We start from the raw sequence: 11609 nt of genomic DNA on the forward strand, positions 1-11609 counted from the left end.
GTCCGCCATATACATCGCAAATAGTGTGGGCACCCTTGTCTCAATTCCTTCGTCGTCCAGAATACCTCGCTTAACTCTTCCCCCACTTTAACCTTGCCCACTGCCTCCCTGCATGTATCCTTCACTCTCTCAATCAGCAGGTCTGTGATGCCTCTCCTCCTCATTTCCTCCCACATCTTCCCTGTATCCACCTTATCAAATACCGTCTTCAGGTCTATGAACAATGCATACAACTTTCCGCCCTTCTTGTTCAATTCCCTATCTGCCAGGTGTTTCAATATATATTGGCAACAACTCACCCCTCTCCATTTCCTCTTTCAATCTCCCCATCAGTACTTTTCCATATATTTTAACTGTAGTGTCCAACAGGGTGATCCCTCTATAATTTTATGGAAAGAAGATTAACAATTTTGAGATTAATTGTTACTAATTATTTTTCCTTACAGTAAGTAACGAATTCGACTTGTTATAAAGTTATATTTTATTCTTTACCAATATTAAACAATAATATACAATTAATAAAGACTACTTCTACATTTTTTTGATAAAGAACTGTCAGCGATCCAAACTCTCTCTATCACGCTTGAAGTAATCCTTTTCTACTTTTTGGACCAAATTGATAAGGGACGGAAATTTTCTTACAGTTGCTGCTAAATCAGAATTGGGCAGTGGAGTTGTTAAAATTGTGAATAAATGTCCAAATAATAAAGCGTCTAATTCTGTAGGACTAAAAATAAAATAAATTAATTATAAGAAAAATCCTAAAAAAGAATTTTTTAAACATTTAAAAAGAAATCTGGACTTACTTGGGGAAAGGATTGATTTTGGAGGAAGTTTTTTTTTTCACTATACTACACAAATAAAGCACAAAAATATCTGTCTAAAAATAATTAGATTTTAAATTTATTAAATTTATCAACGCGTCCAAAAATAATCATGTTGTAAGCTATTTAACAAGTCCTTGAATTTCAAAATTTTCATCAATAAGTAACCAATCACCATCTTTACCCCCTATATCCCCAATACCATCATCTTGAGTTAAATCTTTAAACAATTCTGAAGGACAATCTTGACATTCAACAGCTTGATCTTGCATAGTTCTGGTATCACCTGATTGATCAAAATGATGGGTATGGGAAAAATCGGTTACTATATCATCAGATGTATTAATCTGAGATGTAGATACAGACTGAGTTGTATCAAGATCATCAATTAATTGTTTCATGTAAGTATTCGTTCTGGTTGCTTTATCTTTAACTTTACATATACTGAAAAACTATTTAAAAAATAGGACAAAAAATAATTAGGGTGAAAATTTTTTTAGGATTTTTAGGACTCACTGTACACCGATCAACTTTAGTCCATTCTTGAACTGTAAATATAGTATTTCTATTCATTACTTTTTTATCAATATTAGATACTAAATCGACTAGTTTATCAAATTTATGTATAAGATTAGCTAAACCGTTACCACCAGCTGGGATAGGTACAGTTAATAAGGTGTAAATATGGCCATAGAGCAAAGCATCTAATTCAGTAAATCTAAGAAAGGATTTAAAGGATAAAATCATAAAATAAATACTAAATTAAACTTACCTATCTCCAAAGAAATAAATACTACCCTCCAGTCGATCAGTTAAAGCTTGACAACAAGTTTCAACTTCTTGGAAAACCTCTTTTAAACTCTTTTCATACCAACCCAAAGTTTTCAAATGTTTAACCTGTTTTGATTTTTTACTCCAAGTTTGTAATATATTTAAAGGCCAAGGATAAACAGAACCATTTCGAGGCTTAGTAACTTCAGAATAAGTTTCTTTATCACACCAACAGACATAATTTTCAGCATTTCCAAGCACATTATTAATCAAAGCAATATATGCTCTCATATCAGCCTTTTGGTCAGGTTCTAAGTGCTCAGTAAGAGTGATTCCTTTTTGTGCAACAAATGAGACAATTCCTTCTAATTCAGCAACAACAAAGGCGCCACATTTAATGAATGGAACTTTTCCAGTGGGTGACATAAACTCTGCATTCGCTCTTGATTCAATTTGAAAATCTAAGTGACACATTTTTAGGTATGCTTGAACAGCTAAACAATTTGCATTGTCTGGAAGAAGAATTTGTTCTACTTCATAGGGTTGGAAAAGTTTTACATCTTTGGGCCATGGTTCATGAGCTAAAAAACATTTAATAAGTAATTAAAATATAAAATAATTTTAACCTATAAATAGTGATTGAAATTTTTGCTTTTAGGTTATGTTTGTGTGGAGATTAGAATTGAAATAAAAATAAGAGAAAGTAGAACTATTACGATACGGAAAAAGTACTTACCATCAAAATGAACTTTGATTCGATCAATTAGAGCCATTTTTACGCTTTTTTAAGATTGACGTTACGTCAGGTTAGTTTAAGTTGAACTTTTAATTAATTGAAAATTCTAGGGATATTTGGTTTCTTTATAAATTATTTTGACAGTTATATAGAACATTTCGATTTAAGTTTCTTAAATATCATTAATAAAATAAATAAATATTAATGAAAAATTGATAAAGTGTTTATTAAACATTAAATAAATAAATAATTTGATTATTTGAAAATAACTGAAACATTTTATGATAATCAATAGTTGTGTTGGCAACATTGAAGATTTAAGATTTATCTACTTCTAAATAGATGCTGCTTTAAAAGCATTCAACAGCTTCTAATTATAAGCTGGGTTGAGTTGGATTTTGCTGCTTTGAGGCGACAAAATTTGCTGCATTTGGGGTTGTTCAAGGTGAAATCAGTATTACACTAGATAGCCTCCTATAAGATTACTAAGAGAAATGTAGAATTGTACCGAGAGTCTTTAGTCTCTAAGAAGAAATTTAGAATTGTACTGGACAGCTATCAGGCTGCAAAAGGAAATTTAGGAATACGTTGCAAGCCTTAAGAAGACTTCAGGATTAAATTGCACTCCATAGATTCAAGACCCAGATGAAGAAATCTAGAACTACAATAGACAGACTCCAGACTCAAGGCAAAGTATGAAGTTCAGACTCTAAAAAGAAATCTAGAATTGCACAATTGATAATTTCGACATAAAAATGTTTTTAAATACAGTGTAATATAATTTTGAATTTAAATTTTTTGTTATAAAATGAATATTTATTTTCATTTAGTTCCCCAGAAAAAAAAACTTACAAGCTGAATCCCCAATACATATCTTGACAAATAAAATTTTTGAAACCAGTTCTCCACAATGCATCCAATTGCAAAGTTCGTAAATTTTAATCGCTGTTTCGTCCTGCGTTTGCAGCACGCGAAAAATGTAAAAGTCGATCAACCAACTAAAATAAAATCATCAAAACTAAAGGTATCCAAAAAATCGACCGAAAAGTCTCTTGAAATCCAACATATTCAAGTTTCGAAAGAAATTTTACAAGAACCCACGCCGATAGCGGAATCATCCAAGATGGAAGACGTAGCTTTCAATGAAAAATCCTCAATCAGATCTTTACAATTAATTGAAAACGAAAGCTTTCCGAATTTAATAAGAAATGAATCGTTTGTTCATCGAAATTTCGCCGAAATTAAATCTTCAACTTTAAAAAATCAAAGGAAGATTATTAAAGGGAAAAACGATCGTACTTTTAATTCGAGCGATGATCATAATCGAAAATCAATTTGTTCAACAAATTCAAAAACTTTAGTTCCAAGAGATAGTAGGATTCGAAAAGGGATTGTTAGAAATGATAGTTATAAAGAAGCGTGTATTCAAAATAGTGTGATTATAGAAGAAGGACAAAAACTACCGGTTAAAGTTAAAAATAAAAAAATTAAAAAATTTGGTACCCGAAGAATTAGCATCAATATAACTTGCAATATTAAATTACCCCAACAACTTTATCAAAAAGAAATTAAAATGGCTTCAGCGGAAGTTCAAACAGATTCAACACATCTTGACAGCATTTCCTGCGAGCCTTTAATAGAAGAATTAAATAATTCTATCGAAGAATGGAGTATGGAGAGATTTATTAAACCGAATTATTTAGAAGATTCTGATGATTTTTTTATGGAGAGCAAAAATTATCAGTGTCGTATAAAAAATTTAGAGAAAAAAATTAAAAAGAGATTGTGTGGTTTAAAAAAATTAATATCGGATAAAAACGTTTAATTTGATTTCTTTTTTGTAAAGTAATCTCTTAAATAATTGTAATATACTTGTCATTTTTATGCTTTAAAACAAAAATATGGTTTGTTAAATGTAATTATCATTTTCTTTATATATTAATTTTGACTTTAAAATAAGTGTCCATGTAATTATTTTTTTTAAGTATAAATAAATTTTCTTACCGTGTACTATATGAGTTTCATTCCCAATAACATAAAAATATTTACATAATTCACATCGAATATTTCTTTGTTCATTCAATTCATCAATACTTAATTCAACTTTACTATTTTCATTAATTTCTTTATCACCCGCTTCATCTTCTTTGTTATTATTTTTTTCTATTTCATTTTCAATGTTACTATCTCCTGCGTATCTCATATTTATATCAGTTACTGATTGACATTCAGTAAGTAGATCTTTAAAACTTTCGTTACATCCTTCACCTGGCATTTCTGTTTATAAAATAAATAAGATTTAGTAAATTCCTTTTATTTTTATATAATTACTATTTTGGTGTAGATAAAAAGTTGTGCAAAATAAATCTAAATCTTTACAGATTAGTGAAAAAGAAAGAATGTGTCCAGTAGATGAGGTAAAGATGAATTAAATTATATTTAAGATTTTTTATTTCACTTACACATAGCAGAAACGTCGGAGTTAATGGATTTAATTGTAGATTTCTACATAATTACAGAATCTACAAATTATAAGTTTAGATTTTTTAATTTCTCATCAATTTCGATGTAACATTTAGTTCCACTGGAAATGGTGAAACACTAAACAGTCATGGAGATGTGTCGAATTGGTTTTTATTATACAGAGGGCTAAGTCTTCCTTAGGACGGAATTAAGTTCTTAATTCATATAAAAGTTCAACAGATCCCGAAGATTATGGCCAGAATAAATAGGAAATACTATCCAGAAATGCGATGGCGTTTCTAAAGGTATTACAATAAAGGTCTTCTTTTTGACCTTGTTGATATTTCCCAGTCCACAGAATGTTCTTAAGTTTTCGCTTCTTTCTCTATCATATAGTTTTCCCGGTGATTCTGCGAAGTATCTTATTTCTATTGTTTCAAATATCTGTTTTGTTTTAGATGTGTCAGGTCTAGTCTCAGCCGTATAGGTCATGATCGGTCTTATGGTGGTCTTATACATATATTCCCTGATTTTGTGTTAATATGTAGATGTTTGTTCCTCCATGAAGTGTTGTTTAAGCAGCCTGCGATTTTACTGGCTTTCCTGACTTGTTGGGATACTTCCTCTTCAATATTACCGTAACTTGACAGTTGAACCTCCAAGTACTAGACGTTCTGGTTCACTTCCAGCTTACATCGAAGTGGCTCTTTCGCTGTTGTCATGCATTTAGTTTTTTTGAGCAGCAATGTACATGTTGAGTTGTTTCGTTATGTTGTTAAATTCTTGTACGTTTCTTTGCAGATCGTTCTCGTTTTCCGCAAAGTGTCATCCGCATAATAAAGGAACACAATTTCTTGATCACCCACTTTATAGCTCCTGCCATCACAAGATTAAACAGTAGTGGACTCAATGAATCCTCTTCTCGAATGCCAGCATTTACAGGTATTTCCGTGATTTTTCCATTTATTCGTGCTTGTATGTTGTTTTCCAAACAGATGTTTTCGATGGTTTTAACTGTATTATGTCGGTTATATAGCAGATTTATGGCATCCTTTAATCTGATCTTATCAAAGATCTTTTGTAAATCAATGAAACATAAGAATGAGGGTTTATTATATTCTATTGACTTTTCTACGACTTGTCTCATCACGAACACCGTATCTGTACAAGACCTTCCTGATTTAAACCTTTTTTGTTCTTCAGCCAGTAATGAAATGGAATTAATTTTGGTTGTGAGAATAATAAGAGAAGCAAATAAAAGCTCAGTTAGGAATTACATCGCCCGGATGTATGTATTTTAAGTTGCAAAACGGGTTCCATTCATGGGAAAAGTTATTACACTGGTGCTATAGAAAGAGCTGGAAAAGTAATACATTAATAAACTTAAAAGTTTGATCCAGAATCTAGATTTCCCAGATACCAGCCTCAGGTGTTTCTGATGACTTACTGGAATATATATAATATTATGCCAACAACCTTATTCCCATATAGGTTGATATTCAAGAAAGAGGAGTTAAGATTGTTCCAAACACCGCATATTGCAGAACTACGCTGTTCACGACTTATATAGATGGAGACTTATAATGTTTCGCAGCACTTAGAAGGGAAATGGCCGGCAGTCTGATATAGGAAAGTCCGACAGACTTCAGTTATCAGTAAACTTTCATGAATTCAACGAGTAGCTCGATTGGCAATCTCTGGTGCGATAAGCACAACGCCAACTCTAGCAATTGATGTTCTGCTTGGCCATCTCCTTTGTATTTACATATAGAGAAAGTGACCAGAACTACCATGTACAAGTTTAAGCAATATGCTCAAACCTGCTCCGACACGTCCTATCCTTATTCTACGGAAGACACTATAAGCACTGATATTGTGCTAGTTCTCTGGTTCAGACAGGTATTTGCATGTTCACAGATGGATTAAAAACGCAGGAAGGGATCGGGGTAGGAGTATACTGAAAGCTGAAAGACACATCGGACACTTTATATCGTTATTTATAATTATATTGCATAATATATAAACAGTTGGGAACTTACTTGTATTAAATTAAATAACAGTTCAAAGTGAAGATGGTAAGATATAGGAACTATCAATTAGTTACCAAACATAAATGTTTCCTAACGAACACAAACACATCTTCTTCTTTTAAATAAATTAATAAAAAATATTACAGAACATTAAGGGAAATTCACCGATAATTTAACTTCTGTTATCACGCAACTGCCACAAGATTTAGATGCCTCCACTAACTCCGAGTTCTAAGGAATGTGTAATAAAATTCCATTTCATAAAGTTTTTTCTAATTTATTGATTGTAGGAATGTTAATTACACAATTAATGTGTTTTAATACTTTTAGAACATAAATATTAGTCAATTGAGGTTAGAGACATACGTTTCTGCACATAACCTTACTTTTTATTTGGTAGAAAATGCTATAAGTAACTTTACAAAACAGATTAAACTTATTATTTATAATAAAATAATTTATTAAATTAAAATTTCAGCTTTACTTTAATCCTAAGTAAATTCATGTATGAGAAGCCCACCAAATCTGATGAAAAATTGTTGAGCTCTCAAAATTTGTACTTTTTCTTTAATATCAAAATATTTAATATTTTTTTAATATAATCGGTTATAAATTGATGTATAAAGTTTTTAATTTTATAACCCAAATTATTTTAATCTTGAATTTTCTAGACATTTAAAACTTAAATAAAAAAATTATTACCCGTTGCATCATCGAACCGTTCGTCGGAATCACTCCTTCCGCTATCTTCATCGTCAACATCAATCATATTTTTGTAATGTTTTCTAAAATCATGTAAATTCATTCGATTTTATTCTTGCTTACAACCGAGAGTGGAAATTTTGAAATTGCCTCCATTTGACACTTATTAGTTTTGGGCGCGTACGCCAGAGGTCGCTCGATCGCTTACTTCAATATACGTCACTAAGCGACTTCCTTTCTCTACAAAACCAAAATGTCTAAAAGAGGTACGTTCGGTGTTTTCTCTCAAAAATCTTTATTTATTGCAATAATCTTTTATTGAAATACGTTAATTTTGCGGTCTAGTCATTTAGGATGGCCCAATTAATTCATTTTCGGTGTTATTTTCGCCCGGATGATTGATTAAAAATCAAAACTAACCTGTGTAAGATTGTTTTGAGGTTATGTTTACGTGTGTTTTTGTATTTTTTTAGGACGTGGTGGTTCCGCAGGAGCCAAATTCCGGATATCACTGGGTTTACCAGTTGGAGCTGTAATAAATTGCGCTGATAATACAGGTAATTGTTGCGTTTTAAACTGTTAAATCGAATTTATTGACATGAGGTTATGATGTTGACATAACCTAAAACTTTTAACTTAGTTTTTTATTGAATAATTTTGATTTTAGGAGCAAAAAATCTGTATGTAATTGCAGTACAAGGTGTTGGTGGTCGTTTAAATCGGCTTCCAACTGCTGGTTCTGGTGACATGTTTGTCGCGACGGTTAAAAAGGGTAAGCCAGAACTTCGTAAGAAGGTAATGCCTGCGGTTGTGATCAGGCAAAGGAAACCTTTCCGAAGGAAGGATGGCGTTTTCATTTATTTTGAAGACAACGCTGGTGTCATTGTGAATAACAAGGGGGAGATGAAGGGTTCTGCTATCACGGGGCCTGTTGCGAAAGAATGTGCTGATTTGTGGCCGAGGATTGCCTCAAATGCTAGTAGTATCGCATAAGTCTTTGTTCTTGTATTTATAAAAGTTTAAAAAACGGGAATAGTCGAAATAAAGAGGTTATTCTTGAAAATTTTATTACATTTTAATTAATAATCAACATCAATAAGTTTTCCTTTTATGTACAAATTATGTATAACTCCTTCTTTTTTGTCTGTTGTGGTAGCTTTGATGAAAGCATCTTGGTCATCAAGTAAGAATTTCATTTCTGTACCAAGCTCAGTGAAATCATTTTCAGTTTCAATTTGTTCTCCATTAATCCAAACATTTAACGTAGATTTTTCTGAAATTTAATTAATTAAAAATTGCGTACCTTGCTATTAATTTTTTTTACCAAAAACGATTCTGAATCTTTTTCCATTTGAAACCACAGCCCAACTTTTTAAGGAACGATTTTGTTTTTCAACAAATTTTTCTAATGGTTCACCATTAATATACAAAGAATATCCAAAAGAAAAATTTGGTAATGGATCAACTTTGATTTCGCACAACGTGTTATTAGTTCCAATCGTAAATTTTTCATCCCCAACTAATTTAAACATCCAATCTCTACGAAAAAGTTCCTACACAACAAAATCAAACTAATTGGGAGTCTTAAATTTAATTTACCTGCCCATCAACTCTTAAAACCCTTTTACCGCTGGTTGTTCCATGGTCAAATTCAATGGTATGAACACCATCATAAAGTGGAACACTCCAATAAGCGACTAAATCGGTTCTTTCCTCCGAATTTTTTTTTAATAAAGACATTTTACCTGCGTTCAAAATGTACTACATTATAAACGGTGAATAATTTATTATGTGAGTCGTTGGAAAATCGAAAATCGATCGTCTTTGGTCAGAATTAGAATTCATTATGAGCCAAGTTTTTGTGTACATTCAGTTTCAATCGATATTTTATTACAGTTTCAAGTTTATGCGGGTTAAAAAGTTGAAAACAACTTAATATGGAAGATTAAATAAAACAAAATTATTTTTTGAATACTTTTTTAGCAAAATTAACATTAAATGAACGTTTGGAGACAATTATATGAAATTTTTTTAATGTGCTGGAAGAAGAACACCTTCGCAAATTCCAAACCCAATGTTAAATGATGTTCCTCCACAAACTGCTCTCATGATAACATTATCGCCATCTTGCAAAAATTTTCTTTGACTCCCATCCTTTAATGTCAAAGTTTTCGTTCCTTTCCAAGATAATTCAAGAAGTGACCCAAATGAGTCTGATGTCTAAAATTAAAAAGAATCATAAAAAAGTCACGGAACAAAAAAGATTTCTTACATCACCACTTATTGTTCCACTAGCTAATAAATCACCTGGATTCATGTTACAACCAGTAACAGTATGATGAACCAATTGTTGTTTGGCGGTCCAATATAAAAATTTATAATTAGATCTACAAATAGTTGTTGAAATTGGTGAATTTTGAGGTTTTAAATCAACTTCTAATTTTATATCAAAATTGAAAGGATCTTTATGAGCTAAATAAGGAAATGGTTCGGGATCTTGAGGGAAATTTTCAATTTTGAACGGTTCCAAAGCAAACGTACTAACAACCCATGGTGATATTGTTGTTCCTAAATTTTTTGCTGTAAATGGACCTAATGGGACATATTCCCATTTTTGAATATCACGAGCTACAAAAATAAATTAAAAATACACGTGAAGATTCAAAATAAGATTGTTCTAACCACTCCAATCATTCATTAAAGCAAATCCAAAAATATGATCTTGAGCTTTATTTATATCGATCCTTTCTCCGAGTTTTGTTGGGGATCCCCCCACAAAAAATGCCATTTCTAACTCAAAATCCATAAGTTTGCATGGTCCAAATACAGGTGGGGCGCCTAATTAAAAACAAATTCGATTTGATTTAATAAAAAGAATTAATGTAATGTACCATCAGCAACTAAAGTTTGTCCAAGTGGTCTTCTAATTGGAGTACCAGAAACTACCACAGAACTGGCTCTTCCATGGTAACCAACTGGAAGATATTTCCTATAAAGAATAAGTTGATTAAAATGCTACAAGAAAATTAATTTTGAATACCAATTTGGCATTAAAGCATTATCTTTTCCTCTAAACATAACTCCAACGTTGGTTGCATGATGAATTGAGGAGTAAAAATCGGTGTAATCGCCAATTTTGGCTGGAAGATGCATGGTGACATCTTTTTGGAGATAAAAAATTCTATAAAATATTAAAAAATTTGATTACATGAAATGTTTTCTTGAAAAATAAAAAAATACTTTGAAAATATCTCCGGATTTTGTAACGTTTTATTATCAATGTTTAATAAATTTTGAAGTTTTTCTCTTGCTTCTTTCCAAGCATTCGGTTGTAAAGCCATAAAACCATTCAAGGTGGTCTAAAAATAAAGTTTTTTTCATTTTGGATAAAAACACTAAAAAATTTTACCTCTTGGAAAACATTTTGATGATTCTTTAATTCTGGCCCATCAAACAAATGAGATATTTTCTTTAAGTCAAGTACTTTATCGCCAATTGCAACTCCAATTCTATGACAATTCTAAAAAAAATTTAAATTTATATAGAATCAAAATTTAAAAAAATTACAGTTTTCTATACAAAATAATTTTCTTGAAAAGAGATGGAGTTACTGATTCCAAATCTTCAAGATATGTTACGACCTCAATTCTATTTATCGGAAATATTAGTTAATACTTACATCATCAGATGTAGAAAATACACCGTAGGGTAAATTTTCAATCGGGAAATCGCAAAATTGCAGATATTCAATAAAACATTTCATTTTTGAGAAGCCGATTTCTAAGCTGGATTGGTAAAGTTCCACTGTTAAACACACACTGACTACGAGAATGTTGTTTATCTGGTTCGTGTGGTGTGACTTAACGAATGAATATTCAAATTAGATGTATAATTTGATAATACAGGTTTTCTTGTTTATACAGGTTTTTTTTCCATAAGAATTTTTTGTTTAAGGTCAAATGAAGGCGGAAGTTTTCTAGAGTAGGTACTTACCTACGATTTTATTTTATTTATTGATGAAAATGAAGATTTAAAAAAATTTTTCTGTCATAAAATATTCTCGCAAAGGTCAATATGAATGCT

General features: G+C 31.2%; 4 protein-coding genes across 8 annotated transcripts; 1 reads left to right on the forward strand and 3 right to left on the reverse strand.

Annotated features, from left to right (window-relative positions):
• Window positions 1-463: 463 nt before the first annotated feature.
• Window positions 464-7692, reverse strand: LOC111423836 (metaxin-2). Of its 5 annotated transcripts, none has more exons than XM_023057216.2 (5): window positions 7527-7692; window positions 4336-4608; window positions 1597-2176; window positions 1341-1542; window positions 874-1276 (listed from the first exon to the last, which is right to left on the reverse strand). In XM_023057216.2, exons 1-5 carry the CDS (start codon window positions 7627-7629, stop codon window positions 947-949), a joined length of 1488 nt encoding a protein of 495 aa, XP_022912984.2. In that variant the 5' UTR covers window positions 7630-7692; the 3' UTR covers window positions 874-946. The 5 variants fall into 5 exon arrangements, with proteins under 5 accessions (XP_022912987.1, XP_071053786.1, XP_022912984.2 ...); XM_023057217.2 differs by lacking the exon at window positions 7527-7692 and adding an exon at window positions 4794-7179; XM_023057219.2 differs by lacking the exons at window positions 874-1276; window positions 1341-1542 and adding an exon at window positions 464-727 and having other exon boundaries at window positions 7527-7689.
• Window positions 7693-7721: 29 nt separating this feature from the next.
• On the forward strand, window positions 7722-8589 carry LOC111423841 (ribosomal protein L23). The gene is made up of 3 exons (XM_023057224.2): window positions 7722-7792; window positions 8000-8083; window positions 8194-8589. The coding sequence occupies exons 1-3, from the start codon at window positions 7780-7782 to the stop codon at window positions 8517-8519; spliced, it is 423 nt and encodes a 140-aa protein (XP_022912992.1). The 5' UTR covers window positions 7722-7779; the 3' UTR covers window positions 8520-8589.
• Window positions 8583-9436, reverse strand: LOC111423840 (fas apoptotic inhibitory molecule 1). The gene is made up of 3 exons (XM_023057223.2): window positions 9126-9436; window positions 8851-9079; window positions 8583-8799 (listed from the first exon to the last, which is right to left on the reverse strand). The coding sequence occupies exons 1-3, from the start codon at window positions 9264-9266 to the stop codon at window positions 8606-8608; spliced, it is 564 nt and encodes a 187-aa protein (XP_022912991.1). The 5' UTR covers window positions 9267-9436; the 3' UTR covers window positions 8583-8605.
• Window positions 9437-9486: 50 nt separating this feature from the next.
• Window positions 9487-11362, reverse strand: LOC111423837 (fumarylacetoacetate hydrolase). Its single transcript, XM_023057220.2, has 8 exons — window positions 11206-11362; window positions 10936-11046; window positions 10767-10885; window positions 10567-10707; window positions 10418-10515; window positions 10209-10364; window positions 9799-10154; window positions 9487-9746 (listed from the first exon to the last, which is right to left on the reverse strand). The coding sequence occupies exons 1-8, from the start codon at window positions 11287-11289 to the stop codon at window positions 9558-9560; spliced, it is 1254 nt and encodes a 417-aa protein (XP_022912988.2). The 5' UTR covers window positions 11290-11362; the 3' UTR covers window positions 9487-9557.
• Window positions 11363-11609: the final 247 nt, after the last annotated feature.

Source organism: Onthophagus taurus, chromosome 7 (assembly GCF_036711975.1).
Source record: "Onthophagus taurus isolate NC chromosome 7, IU_Otau_3.0, whole genome shotgun sequence".
NCBI classification, from domain to species: Eukaryota; Metazoa; Arthropoda; class Insecta; order Coleoptera; family Scarabaeidae; genus Onthophagus; species Onthophagus taurus.

Coding starts and splice junctions, on each gene's coding strand:
- LOC111423840 (XM_023057223.2), bottom strand. CDS start 9,266: ATGTCTTTATTAAAAAAAAATTCGGAGGAAAGAACCGATTTAGTCGCT. Junction 9,080..9,125: donor TTTTAAGAGTTGATGGGCAG/GTAAATTAAATT, acceptor TTTGTTGTGTAG/GAACTTTTTCGTAGAGATTG. Junction 8,800..8,850: donor AAGATTCAGAATCGTTTTTG/GTAAAAAAAATT, acceptor ATTAAATTTCAG/AAAAATCTACGTTAAATGTT.
- LOC111423836 (XM_023057216.2), bottom strand. CDS start 7,629: ATGAATTTACATGATTTTAGAAAACATTACAAAAATATGATTGATGTT. Junction 4,609..7,526: donor ACGGTTCGATGATGCAACGG/GTAATAATTTTT, acceptor TTTTATAAACAG/AAATGCCAGGTGAAGGATGT. Junction 1,277..1,340: donor CTAAAGTTGATCGGTGTACA/GTGAGTCCTAAA, acceptor TTTTTTAAATAG/TTTTTCAGTATATGTAAAGT.
- LOC111423841 (XM_023057224.2), top strand. Junction 8,084..8,193: donor AAATTGCGCTGATAATACAG/GTAATTGTTGCG, acceptor TTTTGATTTTAG/GAGCAAAAAATCTGTATGTA.
- LOC111423837 (XM_023057220.2), bottom strand. CDS start 11,289: ATGAAATGTTTTATTGAATATCTGCAATTTTGCGATTTCCCGATTGAA. Junction 10,708..10,766: donor AATCCGGAGATATTTTCAAA/GTATTTTTTTAT, acceptor AATATTTTATAG/AATTTTTTATCTCCAAAAAG. Junction 10,155..10,208: donor TTTAATGAATGATTGGAGTG/GTTAGAACAATC, acceptor TTATTTTTGTAG/CTCGTGATATTCAAAAATGG.